Source organism: Hemiscyllium ocellatum, chromosome 9 (genome assembly GCF_020745735.1).
Source record: "Hemiscyllium ocellatum isolate sHemOce1 chromosome 9, sHemOce1.pat.X.cur, whole genome shotgun sequence".
Lineage (NCBI taxonomy): Eukaryota > Metazoa > Chordata > Chondrichthyes > Orectolobiformes > Hemiscylliidae > Hemiscyllium > Hemiscyllium ocellatum.
The window spans coordinates 115,342,593-115,366,147 of NC_083409.1; the positions used below are offsets into that span (position 1 = coordinate 115,342,593).

Here is a 23,555-nt window from a genome sequence, read left to right on the forward strand (position 1 = left end):
GGACAGAGACAGAGACAGAGACCGGGACAGGGAGAGAGACAGACAGACAGACAGAGAGGGAGAGACATAGAGAGAGGGACAGGGACAGACAGAGGGAGAGGGACAGAGAGACAAACAGAGAGGGAGAGAGGGGGGGGAGAGACATAGAGAGAGAGGGAGAGGGAGAGGGGTAGAGAGAGACACGGGGTGGGGGGGGGGGGTGTAGAGGGAGAGGGGGAAAAGGGAAGTGAGAGTGCGGGAGGGAGTCGGAGGGGAGAATGATTCCGAGAGACAGAGCTCCCAGAACCTGGGACAGAGACAGAGACTGAGGGACACAGAGGGTGGGGGGAGAGGGACGGGAGGGAGTGAGGAACACGGAACTAGAGATAGAATGATAGAGAGAGTGAGAGAATAACTGCAGCAGAGAGAGAGAGAGAGGGGACAGTGCTCAGAGGCGCCTGGGGCAGTGCGGGCTGATGGAGCCCTGGCGGCAGTGTTGTGTTTGGTTGATAAATTGTGGGGTTTTGCCCCCCGACCACAGGGTGAGCTGGCCAGGGGCTCAGGTCTTTGACCTGGCACAGTCTCTCCGGGATGGGGTGATCCTCTGCCGCTTACTCAACACACTCCGGCCCCGCTGCATCCTGCTCAAAGACATCAACCAACGGCCACACATGTCCCAGGTAAGGAGCAGAGCACCCCCACCCCCCATCTCCCCCATCTCCCCAACCCCCCCCCCCCCCCAACCCCCCCCATCTCCCCAACCCCCCCCATCTCCCCAACCCCCCCCATCTCCCCCACCCCCCATCTCCCCAACCCCCCCATCTCCCCAACCCCCCCATCTCCCCAATCCCCCCATCTCCCCAACCCCCCCATCTCCCCAATCTGGATAATTAGGAAAAATCAGTGCAGTTTTAATAAGAGTAATCCATGTTTGGGCAGTTTATTGGAGTTCTTTGAAGACTTGAGACTGGTCTGAAGGAGCAACATGTAGTAAAGATGGAGGGAAGCCTGGTGATGTACTGTACTTGTATTTCCAGAAGGCCTTTGACAAAATGCTACACCATGTCAAACATGATAGCAACCAATAAACGATGCAGGGGGTCACATGCGAACATGGTTGGAAGTCTAGCTAGCTGATAGAAAACAGAGACGATGAAGAAATGGGTCTTTGTTGCTTGTCAGGATGTGGTGAGTGCAGTCCCCTGGGGGGTCTGTGCTGGGACCTAACCCTTTTGCAACTTACATCAATGATGTAGATGAGGGGAGTGAATGCACGGTGACTAAATCCACAGACAGCACCGAGATCGGTTGGAAAGGGGTCTGCAGATGGACAGAGCTCGGTTGAGAGAGTGGGTAAAGATCTGGAAGATGAAGTATAATGTGGGAAATTGTGAAGTTCTTCACTTTGGAAGGAAGATTAAAAAACCTGAATGTTACTTAACTGGAGAGTGACTGTGGAATTCTGAGGTGCAGATGGATCAGGGTGTTCGAATGCATGAGGCACAGAGCATTCATCCGCACGTACAGCAAGTGATGATGAAGACGAATGGAACGCTGACATTTAATGGGATGAGGCATTGAATATAAAAGTGCTTCATTTATACGCGGCATTGGTGAGATCACATCCCAAATACTGTGGACTGTTTTGGGCTCTTTATTCAAGATGGGGAGATGCTGCTGTTGGACTGGGGTGGACAAAGTCAGAAGTCACACCTCACCAGGTTATAGTCCGACAGGTTTATTTAACATCACAAGCTTTTGTCAGGTCTCTGAGGAAGGGTCATTCCACCCAAAACGTTAACTCTGATTTCTCTCCACAGATACTGCCAGACCTGCTGAGCTTTTACAACCATTTCTGTTTTTGTCTCTGATTTCCAACATCCACAGTTCTTTTGATTTGTTTATTTTTGTTTTGTCGAGTGAATTGGGTTAAAATTAAGATTAGGGGTCACCCCCCTCAGGGCAGAGGTGAGATGGTTTTCCCCTCTCAGAGGGCTGTGAGATTTTGGAACTCTCTGCCTCAGAAGGTAGTGGAGGTTGGGTGAGTGAATATTTCCCAGACAGAGGGGGATAGACTCTTGTGATGCAGGGAGTGGCAGACTATCAGGGGTACATGGGATTGTGGGATTGGAAACACAAACAGATCAGCCTCGATCTTGTATAATAATGGAACAGGCCCGAGGGGCTGAATGGTCTCCTCCAGCTCATATTTTGCTATTCACGTGTTTACATAATCCATCCAGAAGAAATTGGTCAGGCTGAATCTGTTCTGGATAACGTAACTGGGAAAAATAACTCGATAAATCTGCCAAGCTGAGAAGCCTTAGCTGTGTGGAACAGTTCTTAATGGCCCCTGAAGCTGAGAGAGAATATTTCCTGAAAGCCAGGATACGTCAGACAGAGTCAAACAACCATTAAGCATGGCCGAGGCCTTTCGGCCTATCAAATCTGCACTCTCCTATTTACACTAATCCCACTTTCCTGCACTAGTCCCACACCCTGGAAGGTTAAAACGTTTCAGTTGCTCATCCAAGAACATTTAAAAGGTTGTGAGCTTTCCCACCTTAACTCCCCCCCCCCCCCCAGGCAACGCATTCCAGAGCCCCATCACCCACTCGGTGAAAATGATATTCTGAAATCCCCTTTAACCTCCTGCCTTTTCTCTGAAATTTACTCCTCCCTTGTTATTGTCCCCTTAATAAGCTAGGTTGGACATTTAGTTTGAGCTGAAAATGTGTTGCTGGAAAAGCGCAGCAGGTCAGGCAGCATCCAAGGAACAGGAAATTCGACGTTTCGGGCATAAGCCCTTCATCAGTTTGAAGTGTTAACCTGGAGAAGGCATGTGTCAAAGGTAGATGTATTTCTGTGACATACAATCAAGCAGAAACTGACAGAAATGCTCAGCATTTGGAGATTCTCGGAATCTGAGGACAAGAATAGAGCAGTACCATCTCCCGATAGAATCAGGTCAGAGTCAGGGCACAAATCACTGGAAGCCAGCCCAACTGGGCTGGAGGTGTCTTTCATTTGTCTGACTCCAGATTCCTGAACCAACTTCTCTCCCTGGGGACTCAGTCAAAGCAGGAGACTCCCAGAAGGACTCTGAACATCCTCTGAATATTCCAGGACAGTCAAACATCCACCATCTGATATAGGAGCCCCTCTAGTTGTGAGTCACTCCCTCAGCACTGACCCTCTGACAGTGTGGCTCTCCCTCAGTACTGACCCTGTGGCAGTGCGGCACTCCCTCAGCACTGACCCTGTGGCAGTGCGGCACTCCCTCAGCACTGACCCTGTGGCAGTGCGGCACTCCCTCAGTACTGACCCTGTGGCAGTGCGGCACTCCCTCAGCACTGACCCTCTGACAGTGCAGCACTCCCTCAGCACTGACCCTCTGACAGTGCGGCACTCCCTCAGCACTGACCTTCTGACAGTGCGGCACTCCCTCAGCACTGACCCTCTGACAGTGCGGCACTCCCTCAGCACTGACCCTCTGACAGTGCGGCACTCCCTCAGTACTGACCCTGTGGTAGTGCGGCACTCCCTCAGTACTGACCCTCTGGCAGTGTGGCTCCCCCTCAGTACTGACCCTCTGGCAGTGTGGCTCCCCCTCAGTACTGACCCTCTGGCAGTGTGGCTCCCCCTCAGTACTGACCCTGTGGCAGTGCGGCTCTCCCTCAGTACTGACCCTCTGGCAGTGAGTCTCCCCCTCAGTACTGACCCTCTGGCAGTGTGGCTCCCCCTCAGTGTGGCTGTGGGCCTTTGCTGGGATGTATCTGGGTTGGGAACAGACCCCATGTTCTGACAGAGAGTGAACTGGGCTGACAAATATGTTCCAAGTGAATCTCGTGGCCATGTGACAGTCATGTTTCAGACGGTGATGAGTCAAAAGCTGCTGCTGAAGCTGAGGAAAGGGAAGTGCAGGAGCTTCCTGTTGTTTCGATCCATCTGTCTCAGCAACAAAGATAATTTCACATTTCCATAACCTTTCCTCGGAGCTGAGGAACATCCTGGGGTGGGGGGGAGCAGAAACCTCCTGCTCTGCAAGCAGCCCAAGAATATTCAATTGGCAAAATAAAGATAATGGTGTCAGGAAAAAGGATTGTAGTATGACATTAACAAAGGAAATGCTGGATTTTGATGAACTATTAGAAAATGAGGATTGCAGATGCTGGAGATCAGCGGCGGGAGGGTGGTGCTGGAAAAGCGCAGCAGGTCAGGCAGCATCCGAGGAGCGGGAGATTCGATGTTTCGGGCATAAGCCTGAAGAAGGGCTCACACCCAACATGTCGATTCCCCTGCTCCTCGGATGCTGCCTGACCCGCTGCCCTTCACATTCTGAAGCGGCGAGGGCTGAGTAGGCAGAGGATATGCTCCACATTGGAACCAACAGCCTGGGCAGGAAGAGAGGGGATGGTCCTGCAAAGGGATTTCAAGGGGTTAGGGAAGAAATTGGAAAGCAGGAGCTCTGGGGTTGTAACCTCAGGATTACTTCCTGGGCTAAGTGCCAGTGAGGTCAGGAAGATAGTATAGTTAAATACGTGGCAAAAGAGCTGGTGTAGGAGGGAGGCTTTCCAGGATCACTGGAATGTTTTCTGGGGCAGATGGAACCTGACCAGGAAGGATGGGCTGCACCTAAACTGGAGGGCACTATCCTGGCAGGGAGGTTTACCAGTGCCATTCAGGAGGGTTTACACTAGTGTGGCAGGGGGATGGGATCCAGTGAGGTAGGTCAGCAAGTGAAATGACCCAGAAAGAGCCTGAGGTTCAGGCCAGTACGATTAAGAGGGAGTACAGACAGGGGAGGGTCCTGAACACAGCACACCAGCAGTCTGAAGTGTGTGTGTCTTGGTCAAGTCACATAACTGGAAAGTGGGACACTAGCGCTTCACCAGAGGCTCACTCATGACGTTACCTAGCATGGTGACGAGACATCTGAAAACCAACCTTCCAGTTCAGTGAGGAGAAAGTGAGGACTGCAGATGCTGGAGATCAGAGCTGAAAATGTGTTGCTGGAGAAACGCAGCAGGTCAGGCAGCATCCAAGGAACAGGAGAGTCGACGTTTCAGGCATAAGCCCTTCTTCAGGAATGTAGCAAACTTACAACCGGAGGATTTAGATGTTTCATGCGCGGTAGAGGGGGCTGTAAAGGAGGTGGGGGAGTGGGAGAATATCCCAGCTGTACTGAAGGAGGGCACCTTGGAGGGCTCTCTCAGCAAGGCCATATGGGTGCAGCAGGGGAGGAGGAGGGGTGCGATCACTTTGATGGGATTGTACTACAGGCCTCCCAACAGCCAGTGGGTGAGACAGGAACGGATATACAGACAGATGATGGAAAAATGTGGGAACAACAGGGTTGTTATGGTGAGTGATTTTAATTTCCCTGATATTGCCTGGGACTCCCTTTTCACCAGGAACTTGGATGGAGGAGAATATGTTCGGTATGTTTCAGGATGGTGTTTTGTAACAATATGTAAATTATCCAACCCGGAGATCTGGTATTGGGGAATGAGCCCGGCCAGGTGATCGAAGTTTCAATGGAGGAGATTTTCGGGAACAGTGACCATAATTCTATAAATTTTAAGTTGCTTCTGGGTAAAGATATGAGTAGTCTCGGGTTGAAAGTCCTAAGCTGGGGGAAGGTTAACTACGATAATATTCAGCTGGACCTGGGGAATCTCCAGCTGCTTGAGGGTATGTCCATATTGGAGAGGATGAGGACTGCAGGTGCTGGAGAGTCAGAGTCGAGGGTGTGGTGATGGCAAAGCACAGCAGGTCAGGCAGCATCTGAGGAGCAAGGGAGTCAATGTTATGGGGATAAATCTTTCATCAAGAAGCCCTTTGACACCACATTATGCCCGAAACACCAACCCTCCTGCTGCCTGGATACTCCCTGCCCTGCTGTGCTTTTCCAGCATCTCAGTTTTTGGTTGTAAATCCATATCTGTTGTGATGGAATAGTTTGAAGGCTGGTTGATTGGAGTTCAGGACCTGCATCCTTCTATGAAAATGAAGGATAAGGGTCGTAAGATTTGGGAATCTTGATGACAAGAGAAATTGAGAGTTTAGTCAAAAAGAAAAAGGAGGTGTATGTAAGGTTCAGGAAACTGAAGACAGACGAGCCCATGGAGAACTCGATGATAGCAGGGAAGAACTCGATGATAGCAGGGAAGAACTCAAACAAGGAATTAGGGCTAAAATTTGCTGTGAAATGTCTTTGAGAACAGGATTTCGGAAAGCCCCAACGTATTTTATACACATATGAAAGAACAAGAGGGTGGCTAGGCAAAGTATAGGTTCACTCGAGGACAAAGGAGGGAATGTATGCACATAACAGGAGGAAGTGGATGAGGTCCTTAATGAGTAATTTACATCAGGGTATGTTGATATAAAAAGGAGCTGGGGTTGGGTGTTTTGAAAAGCATTAAGGTAGTGATGGGATCTATCCCAGAATGCTGAGGGAGACAGGGGAGAAAATTGCTGAGGCGTTGATTAAATATTGTGTCCCTTTTGGTCACAGGAGAGGTCCCAGAAGGCTGGAAAATCGCAGACATTGTTCCTTTGTTTAAAAAGGGCAGCATGGATAATCCAGGAAATTCCAGGCCAGTGAGCCTTGTGTCATTGGTTGGGAAATTATTGGAAAAGATTTATAGGCAGACAATTTCCTTGCATTTGGAAAAAATATGGACCGGTCAGCAACAGGCAGCATGGCTTTAGAACATCGAGTATAGTACAGCACAGGAATAGGTCCTTCGGGCCACAATGTTGTGTCAAATATGACACCAATTAAACTAATCCCTTCTGCCTGCCGTTGGTCCATTTTCCCTCCATTCCTTGCATATTCATGTGTTTATATCAAAACCCCTTAAACACCATTATCGTATCTGTCTCTACCACTACCCCAGGAATCTACCCCTCTGTGTTTAAAAAAGACTTGCCCCTCATATCTGCTTTGAACGTCCCCCTCTGAGTTGCCTGCCTGCCCTCTAGTATTAGACATTTCAACTCTGGGGGAAAACGATTCTGACTGTCAACCCTATCTATGTCTCTCATAATTTTATAGACTTCTATCAGTCGCCCCTCAGCATCCTCCGTTCCAGTTTGTCCAGCCTCCCCTTATAGTTTTCTCCAGGGAAGGTCATGTGTCTCACAAACTGGATTGAATTTTTGGGGAAGTAACAAAGATGATTGATGAGGGCAGGGCAGTAGATGGTGTCTGTATGGACTTCAGCAAGGCCTTTGACAAGGTCCTTCATGGCAAACTGATACAAAAGGTAAAGTCAGATGGGATCCACAGTGAGGTGGTAAGATGGAGACAGAGCTGGCTTCGTCACAGACGGCAGAGAAAGTGATGGAAGGGTGTGTCTCCCAATTGGAAGTGGTGTTCCACAGGGATCAGTACTGGAGCCCTTGTTGTTTGTAATGTATTTAAATGATTTGGAGGACAATATATGTGGCCTGATTAGAACATAGAACATTCCAGCGCAGTACAGACCCTTCGGCCCCTCGATGTTGTGCTGACCTGTGGAACCAATCCGAAGCCCGTCTATCCTACACTATTCCATGTACATCCATATGTCAATCCAATGACAACTTTAATGCTGTTAAAGTTCGTGAGTCTACAACTCCACACCCCTACTACTCCTTATAAGACTCCTATTAGTAGGTTTACAGGTGACACAAAGATTGGGGGAAGCTGCTGATCGTGAGGAGGATTGACAGAGGACACAGCAGGATAAAGAAGAGCTGTAAACTTGGGCAGAGAAATGGCAGATGGAGTTTAATCGGGACAAATGTGAGGTGATGCATTTTGAAAGATCTATTGCAGAAGGCAAGTATACAATAAATGGCAGAACCCTTAGAAGCACCAATAGACAGAATGATCTGGGGAAAAGGTTCATAGTTCCCTGATAGCGTCAACACAAGTGAATAAGGTGGTCAATAAAGCATATGACATGCTTGCCTTCATTGGTCAGGGCACAGGTGAAGGGGAGGGTGGGGTGGAGTGGGGTTGTCAGTAATGTTTTTCAGAGAGATGAGGATGGAGTTTTGTTGGGCACAGGGTCGAGAATTATTGGGAGTGGATAATTGATCATGATCAGATTGAATGGTGGAGTAGGTTTGAAGGCCTTGAGGGTCTCTTGCTCCTTTTTGTATTTTTGTGTGTTCTGACATCACCTGAATGGTCTGGCTTCAATATTTTTGGTTCCCTTCTTTTGGAATGCTGGATCCCTGAGGAATACTGCTTGGAGCTGGGGTCAAATCCAAGCATTTTGTGGATATTTCCTTCACTCAAGGATCCCAATGCACAGTGAGAGTTCAGGGCTCTGGAATAATGTGGAAATCCAGCTCTTTAGTTATTTTGCCTCTTGTCTTTGTTGGAGTTGGTTTCCTCCTGAGACTGTCTTTAGATGGGTTTTGGTTTTGGTGGGAATCTGGAAACATGGACAACCCTCAGTGATCCTGGAGCACTCAGCTTGGGGCCATCACTGACACTAAACCTCAATTCAGCCACAAATCCCATTCCTCCATCTGCAAATACCTCCAGCCCTCCCTATCTCTGTAACCACCTCCAACCTGTACACCCTACCCTATCTCTGTAACCTCCTCCAGCCCCTACACCCCTCCCTATCTCTGTAACCCCCTCCAGCCCCTACACCCCTCCCTATCTCTGTAACTCCCTCCAGCCTCCAAACCCCTCCCTATCTCTGTAACCCCCTCCAGCCCCTACACCCCCTCCCTATCTCTGTAACCCCCTCCAGCCCCCAAACCCCTCCCTATCTCTGTAACCCCCTCCAGCCCCTACACCCCTCTCTATCTCTGTAACCTCCTCCAGCCCCTACATCCCCTCCCTATCTCTGTAACCCCCTCCAGCCTCTATACCCCCTCCCTATCTCTGTAACCCCCTCCAGCCCCTACACCCCTCCCTATCTCTGTCACCTCCTCTAGTTCCCTACACCCCCCCCAACTCTGTCACTTCCTCCAGCCCCATACCCCTCACTATCTGTCACCTCCTCTAACCCGTACACCCTGCCCTATCTATGTCACCTCTTCATTCCCTGCACCCTGCCCTATCTCTGTAACCTCCTCTAGCCCCCTACACCCCCTCCCTATCCCTGTAACTATCCAGACACTACATCTCTCATTATTTCTGTCCCCTCGTCTAGCTCCATAATCTTCTGATGTCTCTGTCCTGCTCTATTCTGGCCTCTTGTATGTGTCTTGTTCCTATCTCCCCGAAAAAGGTAGCAGTGCATTCAACCAAACTCCCTCCTGAAACCTCTCTGTGTCTCTCTGTCTCTTCCTTTAAGATGTTTCATAAACCCTCCCTCTTTCACTGAGCATTTTGTCTCTGTTCTGGTGTTACCTTCTCCCATTGCTGTCTGGTTACTGGCTGGGAAGGATCACTGTGTACGTGTTGTTGATGGGAGTTGGTGTTCAGCTGCTGTTTCTTTCTTTTTCCCCAGTTCCTTTGTCTGAAGAACATTCGAACCTTTCTCACCACATGCTGTGATACCTTCGGGATGCGGAAAAGTGAACTGTTTGATGCCTTTGACCTTTTTGATGTTCGAGATTTTGCAAAGGTAAGGTTGGGTTGTTTGCTGTGGCTGCTGATGGGACGTTGCTGCCACATTATTGTTTGATCAGTTATGGCTAGCAATTGTGATTGTTGGAGCATTGCTGCTGTCTAATCAGGGATTTATAGAGTTTTTACGATTCTGTGAAAGGTGGCTGTGTTCCACTCCTGTCAATGTTAATGTGCTGGCAAAGTATAACATACTCGTTCCCTCTGCAATCTTTGTTGGATGTTGGTATCAGTTAGTATCAGGAATTGTTCCTGTGTCAGTGTGCACACAGCAAGAGTTCAGCTACTCAACATGAACAGTGATCACTCACACTCGCAGATGTTGCCTCCTCAGTAGTTAGTACAGAGGGATCAGGAGTTCTCACTTTCACCTGCGGACTGATTCCGGATTCTCAGATACAATGGGCGAGGAGATTCTCAGAAACAATTATGTTAATGATCTTTGACACCATTGGTTGTTGAGGGAGTTGGAGAGAGATTACTGTTGAAGAAATTAAGTTGTTTCAGATATTTATAGGGAATGAGCACACAGGAGAGTGAGCTTGTTCGGAAAGATGAGGAAAGTGGAGCACAATCCTACATTTAGTAAACCCCTGGGAGGATTGCAGTTATATCCATTAACAGGCATCCTCCTCATTCTTCTCAACCCTGTGGTTCTTCACCTTTCCTCCCGTGAAAGTTCACCAGTCCTGAGCCTGCCCATGTCCTGAGCATTGTTCCCATATTCTGACTCCGCAGGATATTCCTGAGTTCTGTATGAGCATTGAAAGTGTATCTGCTGTTTACCCAAGGACAGATCATGAATGTACAGCAACAGCAGGGTCCCTGATCTTAACTCCAGCACTGGAAACATCCCCCTCGGTGGGGACGACAGTGGTACTGGTTTTGGTTTTATGAACCAGAAGCTAGTTCTGTGTTGGTGGAACTTTTCATTTCTGGCCACATGGACTTGAATATGAGAGAATCATTAGAATATGAAACTCATCAAAGCCTTGATGGAGATTGATTGATCTCACAGACAGGTGAGCAACTGCATTTCTCTTACCGGAGCTACCTTAGGAGATGATGGAAGACGAAGGAAATGGTCCCTCGAATTGAGTGAAGCAACTGACAAGAGCCCCCAGCTTCAACATGAGTGTTCCTGTCGGGATTGAGACCTTTCTGTTCTGCTGTCCAAAACACACTATCAATTCTCAAATCATGAGAGTCTGCATTATCAGTTCAAATACAACAAGATATTCAAAAAAAAACACTAAAGAAAACTTCAGTTTGAGAGATTGCTAATTATAGTGCAGTGCCCTTCTGAATTTCCTGTATAATAACATTTCCTGTAGCACTTTGCATTTCTGTAGTGCCTTGCATTACCTCAGGGCTTCTCAAGTGATTCACAGCTAATTGCTCAGCACATTTCGGTGTGGTCACTCTGGTACAGCAGGAAAAACAGCAGCACATTTCTGCACAGCAAGATCCAAAAAGCATCACCATGGTGACAACACAATCAGTTCAACATTATAAGTTGACAGCACGAGGCAGAATTACCCCAGTCCTCAATTAACTGGGGACATGGGGTCTTTATATTTGTCTAAGACAACAGAGGGAACCTTGATTTAATGTTTCAACAGATAGGCAGCAACAACAAAAAAAAGCACAGTCCCTCGGCACTGACCCTCCAATAGTGCTGCACTCCCTCAGTGCTGCACACCCTCAGTAATGACCCTCCAATAGTGCTGCAACCCCTCAGTGTGGCACTCCCTCAGCACTGACCCTCTGACAGTGCGGCACTCCCTCAGCACTGACCCTCTGACAGTGCGGCACTCCCTCAGCACTGACCCTCTGACAGTGCGGCACTCCCTCAGCACTGACCCTCTGACAGTGCGGCACTCCCTCAGCACTGACCCTCTGACAGTGCGGCACTCCTTTAGCACTGACTCTCTGACAGTGCGGCACTCCCTCAGCACTGACCCTCTGACAGTGCGGCACTCCCTCAGCACTGACCCTCTGACAGTGCGGCACTCTCTGTGTGGTGTTTCTGCTGAGACCTTGAGTGTAGCATGTGAAGCCTTAATCTCCTGAGTCGGAGATGAGATTAGCATGAGAAATTATCGCTGGCATTTCACTAAGTTTTCTCTCAGTTTCTGATGTACAGCTTGTTAGCTGCACAATAAAGAAGAAAAGGTTTGTGGACCACTTCCTGATTCATTGGTATTGTGTTTGTGGTGTGACCCTCAGAGAATGTTTCACTGTTTAACAACGGAAATTACCAACAGATGGAAGCGTCTTAATTATTAAACCACACTTCAGGTGCCCCGAGACCTCCACGTTGTCTCAGTGTGCTGCTGGCCACTCTATATCAGGAGGAGATCACAGGGTCAGTGCTGAGGGAGTGCTGCCCTGTCAGAGGGTCAGTGCTGAGGGGATGGGCACTGTCAGAGGGTCAGTGCTGAGGGGATGGGCACTGTCAGAGGGTCAGTGCTGAGGGAGTGCTGCCCTGTCAGAGGGTCAGTGCTGAGGGAGTGCTGCCCTGTCACAGGGTCAGTGCTGAGTTAATGGGTATTGTCAGAGGGTCAGTGCTGAGGGGGGGGGCACTGTCAGAGGGTCAGTGCTGAGGGGGTGGGCACTGTCGAAGGGTCAGTGCTGAGGGGGTGGGCACTGTCAGAGGGTCAGTGCTGAGGGGGTGGGCACTGTCAGAGGGTCAGTGCTGAGGGAGTGCCGCACTGTCAGAGGGTCAGTGCTGAGGGAGTGCCGCACTGTCAGAGGGTCAGTGCTGAGGGGGTGGGCACTGTCAGAGGGTCAGTGCTGAGGGGGTGCTGCACTGTCAGAGGGTCAGTGCTGAGGGGGTGGGCACTGTCAGAGGGTCAGTGCTGAGGGGGTGGGCACTGTCGAAGGGTCAGTGCTGAGTGAATGGGTATTGTTAGAGGGTCAGTTTTGAGGGGGTGGGCACTGCCGAAGGGTCAGTGCTGAGGGGATGGGCACTGTCAGAGGGTCAGTGCTGAGTGAATGGGTATTGTCAGAGGGTCAGTGCTGAGGGGGTGGGCACTGTCAGAGGGTCAGTGCTGAGGGAGTGCTGCCCTGTCAGAGGGTCAGTGCTGAGGGAGTGCTGCCCTGTCACAGGGTCAGTGCTGAGTTAATGGGTATTGTCAGAGGGTCAGTGCTGAGGGGGTGCCGCACTGTCAGAGGGTCAGTGCTGAGGGAGTGCCGCACTGTCAGAGAGTCAGTGCTGAGGGGGTGGGCACTGTCAGAGGGTCAGTGCTGAGGGGGTGGGCACTGTCAGAGAGCCAGTGCTGAGTTAATGGGTATTGTCAGAGGGTCAGTGCTGAGGGAGTGCTGCACTGTCAGAGGGTCAGTGCTGAAAGAGGGCATCAGTTTAAGGTTAGAGGGGAAAGAACAAAGGGAACCAGAGGGGCAATGTTTTTACACAGAGGGTGGTACGCATATGGAATGAGCTGCCAGTGGGAGTGGTTGAGGCGGGTACAGTAACAATATTTAAAAGGCATTTGGTTAAATACATGGACAGGAAAGGATTGGATGGATATGGGCCAAGTGCAGGGACATGGGGTTAGTGTGGACGGACATTTTGGCAGGCAGGACCAGTTTGTAACAAAGGGCCTGTCTCTGAACTGGAGGACTCGATAACTCTTATTTCATTAAATATATAAAGAGCATCAATATAACTAATTCTGGACTCAGAATGAGTCTTGGCGGACATGGGCACAGTCCTCATTGAGTCAGTCTTCACAATGCAAAAGTACAGTTCAGGTATAAACATCACGGTGGGAGACTGTGAAATAGGAGGAGAAGCTAACAGAGAGAGCAATGTGCCAGAGGGTTTCTCTCGAGAGCAAGAGGGCAGGTAACAGGGGCTCTGTCAGTGATCCTCTCTGCTCACAGGGGAGGTGTGAGAGGACTGAAGGACTGTCATCATTGTCCCAATATCACCAGAGAATGACAGGCCAGTCAGCCCCATCTCATTGATGGGGAATTTACTGGAAAGAATTCTGAGGAACAGAATACATTTGCAATTGGAGAGATCTGGATTTATCAGAGTTTGTGTGGATTTGTTCAGGGAAGGTTGTGTTTGAACAATTTGATCAAACATTTTGAGGTGGTAATCAGGAGAAACACGTTTGATGTTTACTACGCATTAGTAAGGCTTTTTATTAGGATCCCTCATGGCAGGCATTTTGTATTCATTCACTCATGGGAGGTGGGTGTCACTGACTGGGCCCCCCCTCGAGAAGGTGGGGGTGAGCTGCCTGCTTGAACCGCTGCAGTCCATGTGCTGTGGGTTAACCCACAATGCCCTTCGGGAGGGAATTCCAGGATTCTGACCCGGTGACAGTGAAGGAACGGTGATATATTTCCATGTCAAGATGGGGAGTGGCTTGGTGGGGAACTTGCAGAGGGTGGTGTTCCCATGTATCTGCTGCCCTTGTCCTTCTAGACGGAAGGAGATGGGTTTGGAAGGTGCTGTCTGAGGAACTTTGGTGAATTCGTGCAGTGCATCTTGTAGATAGTAGACACTGCTGCTACTGAGGGAATTTAAAATGGTGCTGTGGTCACTTAGTAAAATGCTGTCGCTTTGCCCCCTCAAACAGCTGTCCGGCTTCATTTCCTCAACTTGATGAATTGCTCCTTCAGAGACAGTACTGCAGAGATGGGCTGAACAGCCTCCTTCTATCATCATTGAGCAATACTTGTAATGTCACTGAGTGACTCCCTCCACCAGATGCTGCCCTGGGCCTCTGTTACTGAGTGACTCCCCACTGCCCTCCGTCTTTGGGGTCTGTGTTAGTGAAGGACACTCCCCTCTGGGGGTGTCTTACTGACCGACTGCCCTGCCCCTGCTCCTGATTAATTGAATTTTCCCAGCCCATTTTCAGTCACTGTGCTGTGCACTTTCAGCTCTGGCCCAGGATGGTGATCAGTGACAGACGCTGCTGGAACTCCTGCTGTTGACTTTCTCTTCTCACTGTGTTATTTATAGCTCCCAGGTAAAGCCTCTGTCCAGTATGTGACATACTGTACACTTCCTAGATGGACAGAAGATTGACTGCTGCTCGAAGCGCAGAATAAAGGATAACTCTGTTTCTCAGCCTTGCTCTGTCACTTCAGCAATACGACATTTCAGTCTCTCAAAGCTCACATTTCAGTGAGTCACGGTGTCGCGATCTGAGCTGTCACAGAGTGGGAGCAAGAAGCCTTTCTCAATTGAATGACCTTGACACATTTTCGGTCGAGATATTGGACACAGTAACCATGCAGATACTGTACAGTACTGAGGAAGTGTTGCACTGTTGGAGGGTCAGTGCTGAGGGAGTGCTGCACTGTCAGAGGGTCAGTACTGAGGGAGTGCCACTCTGTCAGAGGGTCAGTGCTGAGGGAATGCCACACTTCCTCAAGAATGCCACTCTCTTCCCTGCATCTACCTTGTTCAGCCTTGTTAGGGTTTTAAATATTTTGATCAGAACCCCACCTCATCGTCGACCCCAGCACCTGCAGGTCCCAATGAGCTAATCTCTCCTCATGGACAGTCCTGCTATTCCGGTGTTAGCCGAGGGAACTTTGCTGTTCTGTCTGGCAATTTTATATGTTTCCTCTTTGGCCCTAGTGCCATCACTAACTCCTGTTCTAAGCCGCGGTTGAGTCACCTCTCCACATTTAATATTCTGAAAGATGAATAATTGTTGCATTTCATGTCCCCTTCAGTGTGAACCTTTGTGTGTTAACCCCTTCAGCGTATTCCCCAATCCACTGTCACCAATTTGTGCCTCTTCCCCCCCCCCCCCCCCCCCCCCCCCCACCCGTTCCCTCTATTTTGTTTCTCAATTCCAGTTTTGGAATTAATGACTTTACTCGCCACCTTAATGATGAATTCTATGATTACTTTATTGTAACAAATAAGTGAAGAGTAACATGGGTGGATGAGAATCTGCCTCACTTCCTATAGACTTGACTCACTCGGACCTGGAGAAGTTACTTGACAAGTTGCCACATCAAGGTTTACTCATCAGTCAGAGAGGGTGCTGGGGAAGTTGGTGGGGGGGGGGGGGGGGGTAGATTCACGGAACACACTGGATTGATTAGCCCACAGCAAAGGGAGAGTCAGCACAAAATGGTCAAGATGCAGTGAATTGTGTTCCAGAAATCTCAGTGCTGGGGCCTTGGTGATGTATCGTACAATCAAAGACCCTGATGAATGGGCCAAAGTGTGGGGGCTGGGCACACATTTGGTACATTTATGCCAGGGCAAGTGAAGGATTGAGGGAGTCAGGAGGTGAGCTGCTCACCTCAATTCACAGCCTATGAAACTCTGCCATTTCCGTCCAGCTGATGTTATGTAGCAGCTTCCAGCCCCAACACCCATTTCAGGGAATCTGGTCTGACAGCAGGACAGAATGAAGCTGCTCAGGAACAGTGGGGGCACGGATGGGCTACAGACTGTCAGCACGTGGGAACTTGTTAAACAGCAGCTGCTCCGGTGTTCAAAGGGTTCAGGCTCCTCCGATTCCACACCTGTTCATCATTAAAAGAAAGTTCTCTGGTTAATTGGCTGATGTTTTACTGTGGAAGCCTGGTTTGGATTACAATGACTGAAGGCTGCACCAACAGTTAGTGACTTGAACCAGATGTAGGATATCCATGAGGCGCTGTGGGCCATCAACAGCAGCAGAACTGTACTCCAGCACAATCAGTAATCTCATGGCCCGGCATATCCCCCACTCACCCATTACCATCGGGCCAGGGGGTCAGCCCGGGTTCAATGGAGAGTGCAGGCGGGTATACCAGGAGCAGCAACAGGCAGACCTGAGGATGAGGTGTGTGATGAAAGTGTGATTGTATTTTAATTTTTTTTACTGTAAGTTTTGTATTTGTCAGTATTTGAAATTACCAACTAGCGTTGAAAGACGACAATTCCCATGATTCCAAATCGTACAGATGTACAGCATGGAAACAGACCCTTCGGTCCAACCCATCCATGCCAACCAGATATCCCCACCCAAATTAGTCCCACCTGCCAGCACCTGGCCCATATCCCTCCAAACCCTTCCTATTCATATCCCCATCCAAATGCCTTTTTAATGTTGCAGTTGTACCAGCCTCCACCACTTCCTCTGGCGGCTCGTTCCATACACGTACTGGCCTGTGTGTGAAAAAGTTGCCCCTAGGTCCCTTTTAATTAGCAGGTTTTGAGGAGATTTGTAGCTCAGGTTGAGGTTCTGGATGTAGGTTTGCTCAGTGAGCTGGAGGGTTCATTTCTAGATGTTTCGTCACCATACTCGGTAACATCTTCAGTGGGCCTCCAGGTGAAGCACTGCTGATAATTCCTGCTTTCTATTTATATGTTTCTGTTTCTATGGGTGGGTGATGTCATTTCCTGTTCCTTTTTTCAGGGGGTGGTAGATGGGGTCTAACTCGATGTGTTTGTTGATTAAGTTCTGGTTGGAATGCCATGCTTCTAGGAATTCTCATGCGTGTTTCTGTTTAACTTGTCCTCGGATGGACGTGTTGTCCCAGTCGAAGTGGTGTCCTTCCTCATCTGTATGTGAGGATACTAGTGAGAGAGGGTTATGTCGTTTCGTGGCTAGTTGGTGTTCATGTATCCTGGTGACTAGTTTTCTGCCTGTTTGTCCAATGTAGTGTTTGTTACAGTCCTTTCATGGTATTTTGTAAATGACATGAGTTTTGCCCATTGTCTGTATAGGGTCTTTCAGGTTCATTAGCTGCTGTTTTAGTGGGTTGGTGGGTTTGTGGGCTACCATGATGCCAACAGGTCTGAGTTGTCTAGTAGTCATTTCCGAGATACATTTTGGAAGGTCGATCTGCGTGTGCAAGTACATAGCTCCCTCAAAGTTGCCCCCCACTGGATAGGGTTGTTAAGAAAGCATATGCTGTTTTGGCTTTCATTAACAGGGTGACTGAGTTTAAGAGCCGTGAGGTTTTGCTGCAGCTCTACAAGTCCCTGGTGAGACCACACTTGGAATATTGTGTCCAGTTCTGGTCGCCCTACTATAGGAAAGATACAGAGGCTTTGGAGAGGGTGCAAAGAAGGTTTACCATGATTCTGCCTGGACTGGAGGGCTTGTCTTATGAAGAAAGGTTGAATAAGCTCAGACTTTTCTCTCTGGACAGAAGGAGGAAGAGAGGAGACCTGATCGAGGTATACAAGATAATGAGAGGCTTAGATAGAGTCCATAGCCAGAGACTTTTCCCCAGGGCAGGATTCACTGATAAGAGGGGTCATAGTTTGAAGATATTAGGGGAAAGGTATAGAGGAGATGTCAGAGGTGGGTTCTTTATGCAGAGAGTTGTGAATGTATGGAATGTGTTGCCAGTGGTGATGGTGGAAGCAGAGTCATTGGGGACACTTAAGTGACTGCTGGACAGGCACATGGACAGAGTAAATTGAAAGGTGTGTAGGTTAGGTTATTTTATTTTAGATTAGGATTAATCCTTGACACAACATCGTGGGCTGAAGAGCCTGTACTGTGCTTAACTTTTCTATGTTCTATCCTCAATACTCTGACCAATAAATGAAAGCATACCAAACACTGCCTTCACTATCCTATCTACCTGTGACTCCACTTTCAAGGCGCTATGAACCTGCACTCCAAGGTCTCTCTGTTCAGCAACACTCCCTAGGACCTTACCATTAAATGTATAAGTCCTGCTAAGATTTGCTTTCCTTAAATGCAGCACCTCACATTTATCTGAATTAAACTCCATCTGCCACTTCTCAGCCCATTGGCCCATCTGGTCCAGATCCTGTTGTAATCTGAAATAACCCTCTTCACTATCCACTACACCTCCAATTTGATGTCATCTGCAAACTTACTAACTGTACCTCTTATGCTCACATCCAAATGATTTATATAAATGGCAAAAAGTAGAGGACCCAGCACCGATCCTTGTGGCACTCCACTGGTCACAGGCTCCCAGTCTGAAAAACAACCTTCAATTGGCAGTAACCCAGAGCTCCTAGAGGACTACCGAGAGAGTTTAGGGAGAGAACGTTCCTGACTCGGACATGCATTTTTGTTCCATGTTGGAAAGTTGTTTGAGAGAGAATCATGCCCGAAACGTCGATTCTCCTGCTCCTTAGATGCTGCCTGACCTGCTGCGCTTTTCCAGCAACACCTTTTCAGCTCTGATCTCTAGCATCTGCAGTCCTCATTTTCTCCTGGAGTTAGTTCAGGCCTGGAAGGAAGCTAACTCAGGAGCATTGTGAGCATTTCAAAAATGATCTGTCATTTCAGCAGATGAGATGAAATTGTAATTATTTCAAACTCAAAGTGTTTAAGTGTCTCTGGGTCAAAATCCTGGAATTCATTCCTTAATAGCACTTTGGGTCAATCTCAAGTACATAGATTGTCCACATCCCAGGTGTGGGTCAAAACCAAGTGTTAAAAAGAAAAAAAAAGCTCTCTCCCTTGGAAATGAGCTGGACTGGGTCTTGCTAGAGGAACAGCAACATGGAATTACAATAATGTTGACAAATTGTACCATTTCTCAAACAAAGCTCTTGTATCTGTTCAGTCTGTACCATGTGATTCAAAATGTTTGAATCTGTGTTATAAAGAAATAGCATGAGGGGTGAAAGGTCATTGGGGAAGGTGGGAATGTGGATTTGAGATTACAGTTCATTCAAAACGTAACAAAAGAACTGGAGAAGGCCATTCAGCCCCTTCAACCTGCTCCCCATTTAATACAATCGTGCCTGATTTCATCTTGGCCTCAACTCCACTTTCCTGCCCGCTTTCCAGAACACTTCAACCCATGACTAATGAGAAGCACAGACATAGAAGGTGGGTCACCAGCACCAGTGCTTCATCCGGAGACTCACTGATGATGTTACCCAGTATGGTGACAAAACGTAATTATGTAAACCTCAATAACAAAGAGACCTTGGAGTGCAGGTTCATAGCTCCTTGAAAGTGGAGTCGCAGGTAGATAGGATAGTGAAGGAGGAGTTTGGTTTGCTTTCCTTTATTGGTCAGAGTGTTGAGTACAGGAGTTGGGAGGTCATGTTGCGGCTGTACAGGACATTGGTTAGGCCACTGTTGGAATATTGCATGCAATTTTGGTCTCCTTCCTATAAGACGTTGTGAAACTTGAAAGGGTTCAGAAAAGATTTACAAGGATGTTGCCAGGGTTGGAGGATCTGAGCTACAGGGAGAGGCTGAACAGGCTGGGGCTGTTTTCCCTGGAGCGTCGGAGGCTGAGGGGTGACCTTATAGAGGTTTACAAAATTATGAGGGGCATGGATAGGGTAAATAGGCAAAGTCTTTTCCCTGGGGTTGGGGAGTCCAGAACTAGAGGGCATAGGTTTAGGGTGAGAGGGGCAAGATATAAAAGACACCTAAGGGGCAACTTTTTCACGCAGAGGGTGATACGTGCGTGGAATAAACTGCTAGAGGAAGTGGTGGAGGCTGGTACAATTGCAGCATTTAAGAGGTATCTGGATGGGTATATGAATAGGAAGGGTTTGGAGGGATATGGGCCGGGTGCTGGCAGGTGGGACTAGATTGGGTTGGGATATCTGGTCGGCGTGGACGGGTTGGACCGAAGGATCTGTTTCCATGCTGTACATCTCTATGACTCTAAGATTACGCCTCAGCCTCCGACGCTCCAGGGAAAACAGCCCCAGCCTATTCAGCCTCTCCCTACAGCTCAAATCCTCCAACCCTGGCAATATCCTTGTAAATCTTTTCTGAACCCTTTCAAGTTTCACAACATCTTTCCGATAGGAAGGAGACCAGAATTGCATGCAATATTCCAACAGTGGTCTAACCAACGTCCTGTACAGCCACAACATGACCTCCCAACTCCTGTACTCAATACTCTGACCAATAAAGGAAAGCATACCAAACTCCTCCTTCACTATCCTATCTACCTGCGACTCCACTTTCAAGGAGCTATGAACCTGCACTCCAAGGTCTCTTTGTTCAGCAATACTCCCCAGGACCTTACCATTAAGTGTATAAGTCCTGCTCAGATTTGCTTTCCCAAAATGCAGCACCTCGCATTTATCTGAATTAAACTCCATCTGCTACTTCTCAGCCCATTGGCCCATCTGGTCCAGATCCTGTTGTAATCAGAGGTAACCCTCTTCGCTGTTCACTACACCTCCAATTTTGGTGTCATCTGCAAACTTACTAACTGTACCTCTTATACTCACATCCAAATCATTTGTATAAATGATGAAATGTCGAGGACCCAGCACCGATCCTTGTGGCACTCCACTGGTCACAGGCTCCCAGTCTGAAAACCAACCCTCCACCCCCACCCTCTGTCTTCTAGATGAATATCTTCTCTCTGAGGGGAGTGAATGTGTGGGTTTATTTAGCACGGACGGTCATTGTGGCTGAATCATTAATAATATTCAAGGTTGAGAGAGATTTTTATTCAGTTATGGAATCAAGGGTTATGGGACGAAGACAGGAAAGTGGGGTTCAGGTTTATCAGCCATGATCTCATTGAATGGGAGAGTAGACTCGATGGGCTGAATGAGCTACTTTGGCTCCTATGCTATTTTTGGTTAAATATTGCCTTGTGACCTGACCAATCCTCGTCATTCACTCTGTTGCTAAAAATGGGCTGCCTGGTGATCATCACGTTACTGTTTGTGGGATCTTGCTGTGCAGACATTGGATGCCGTTCCCTACATTTTTAGGCATGACATCAGTGGCTACACTTTATCATCTACAGTAAAAGTTGTGAAATGTTTTGGGTTTATGCAAGTTAGTAGAAGGTGCTATAGAAATGCACGGCTTCTCCCTTGTTTCTCTGTAATCATTCCGGTGAGCTGCTCTCAGTGGGAAGCTGGGTTCTGTGTGAGCAGTCCCCTCGGGTGGACACCAAAGGGACATCTCTATTGGAGCAGGATCCAAGCCAGGCCTGGAGGACTGCAGCCTGGGCCAGAGCCCTGTCCACGGGCAGTGTTCCTCATGACTGTACTGACAGCGCTGACTTCATTTCACCTGCTCTCTGGACGAGGAACACTCTTGGTGCATTTATGTTCCATGTGTGGTTTCTCAAGTCTCTTGTCTCTTTCTGTTGTGTATTTTTAAGAGAATCTTCCTGACCATGTTCGTGTTGAACCTGATATCTGATGGGAAACAGATGTGAAACTCTCTGACTATCTGTGTGCAGCAGTGACGGTTTCACTGACCACAGGAACTGAGACATTCCCAGCCTCTGCACATCCACAGCACTCACCATTTACCAGTGAATATGAATCATCCACAATCACTCCAGCCTGTCACAAAATATGACACACACATGACCGTGCTAAAGCCAGCTGCAATATTCATAGGAACAGAGCATCAGGCAGGACAGCAGACGCCTTTTGGCCCACCTAATCTATCCTGCCAAAATTACACTAAATTACACTAGACCCACTTTCTTGCACTATCACCTTGAATGTTCTTACATTTCAAGTGCTCGTTCAAGTACCTTTTTAAAGGTTGTGAGGTTTTCCCTCCTTAACAGCCTTCCCAGACCCCCACCACCCTCTGAAAATGTTTTTCCTGAAATTGCCTTTAAACCTCCTGCCTTTCACTTTAGAATGATGCCCCCTTGTTATTGACCCTTGGACTCAGGGGAAAAACTGCTTTCTATCCACCGTGTCCATGCCCCTCATAACCTCAGACACCTCCATCAGCTCCCCCCCCTCCCCCAGTCTTCTATGGTCCAAAGCAAACCCCCCGAGCTTATCCAGCCTCTCCTCATCGCTGAAATACTCCGTCCCAGGGAGCATCCTGGTGAATCTCCACTGCCCCCCCTCCCTCAGGTACAATCCCATCCTTCCTATCGTGTGGGGACCAGAACTGCACACCGTACTCCAGCTGTGGCCTGTACAGTTCCAGCGTGACCTTCCTGCTCTTATCATCTACGGCTCCAATGGTAAAGTGTCCCATGTGCTTTCTTAACTATTTAACATGTCTTGCCACCTTCAATGATTTGTAGATGAAAACCCCGAGATCCCTGTGTTTCTCTGAGCATCCTGTGTCCAGCCGTACATCGAGTATTCCCTTTTGTCTCCAAAATACATCCCTCACATTTATCCGAGTTAAACTCCATCTGACCAATCAGTTTATATGCTCCTGTAAACAGAACACCTTCCTCCTCACTGCCAACCACCCGGACAATCTCTGTGGCATCCTCAAACTTAATTACCATCTTCTCCACAGTCCCATTTCCAATGTTTATGAATATCACAAATAATAAGGGACCCAGCAGTGATCCCTGTGGGACACCACTGCACACCGGGCGCCAATTACACAAACAGCCTCCCACCATCACCCTTTGTCTCCTGTCACTAAGACAATTTTGGATCCATTTTAACCAAGTTACCCTGGATCCCATGAGCTTTTACCTCTGTGTTAGTCTTCCATATGGATCTTGTCAAAGGCCTTGCTGAAATCCAGATAAACTACATCAACTGCCCTACCCTCTCCAAACGCTTGGTCACTTCTTCAAAAACTTCCAGACCTCCCTCTGACCAAGCCATGCTGAATATACCTGACCAAATCTGCTGTAGATTTACATGGAAGCGTTTTCCTAGTCTGTTTTAGCTAGATTCAACTTTATTTTAACAAATCCAAAACTCCGTTTTGCAGATTAACTCTTTCCTTCTGATTCTGAAATGTAACCTGGATGGGGTGGGGTTGTTGCTAAATTGCTTTCCCACTGCCACCTTGAACCTCTGTCCAGTTTCCTCATTCAGTATGGTCATGGCTGACCACTGAGCTTAATATCCTAATCTCACCCTCCCCCATACCCTCACCCCCATATCCCTTGATCTCTTTAGCCGCTAGGTAGCTGAGAATGTGATAGGTCAAGGAAGGTGGGGAAGAAGATGATAGGTCGGAGAGGAGGGTGGAGCGGAGAGATGGGAAGGAAGATGGACAGGTCGGACAGGTCATGAGGGCAGTGCTGAGTTGGAAGGTTGGAACTGGGATAAAGTGGGGGTAAGAGAAATGTGGAAACT

General features: G+C 48.4%; 1 protein-coding gene across 1 annotated transcript in view; it reads left to right on the forward strand.

The window, feature by feature from the left end:
- The first annotated feature begins 221 nt into the window (after positions 1-221).
- The window catches only part of LOC132818877 (guanine nucleotide exchange factor VAV3-like), a 77,497-nt gene continuing 54,163 nt past the window's right edge, over positions 222-23,555 (forward strand). The window contains exons 1-2 of the mRNA XM_060830032.1: positions 222-659; positions 9,447-9,563. Coding sequence (XP_060686015.1) covers positions 456-659; positions 9,447-9,563 — 321 coding nt within the window. The 5' untranslated portion in view covers positions 222-455. The remainder of the gene's footprint in view (positions 660-9,446; positions 9,564-23,555) is intronic.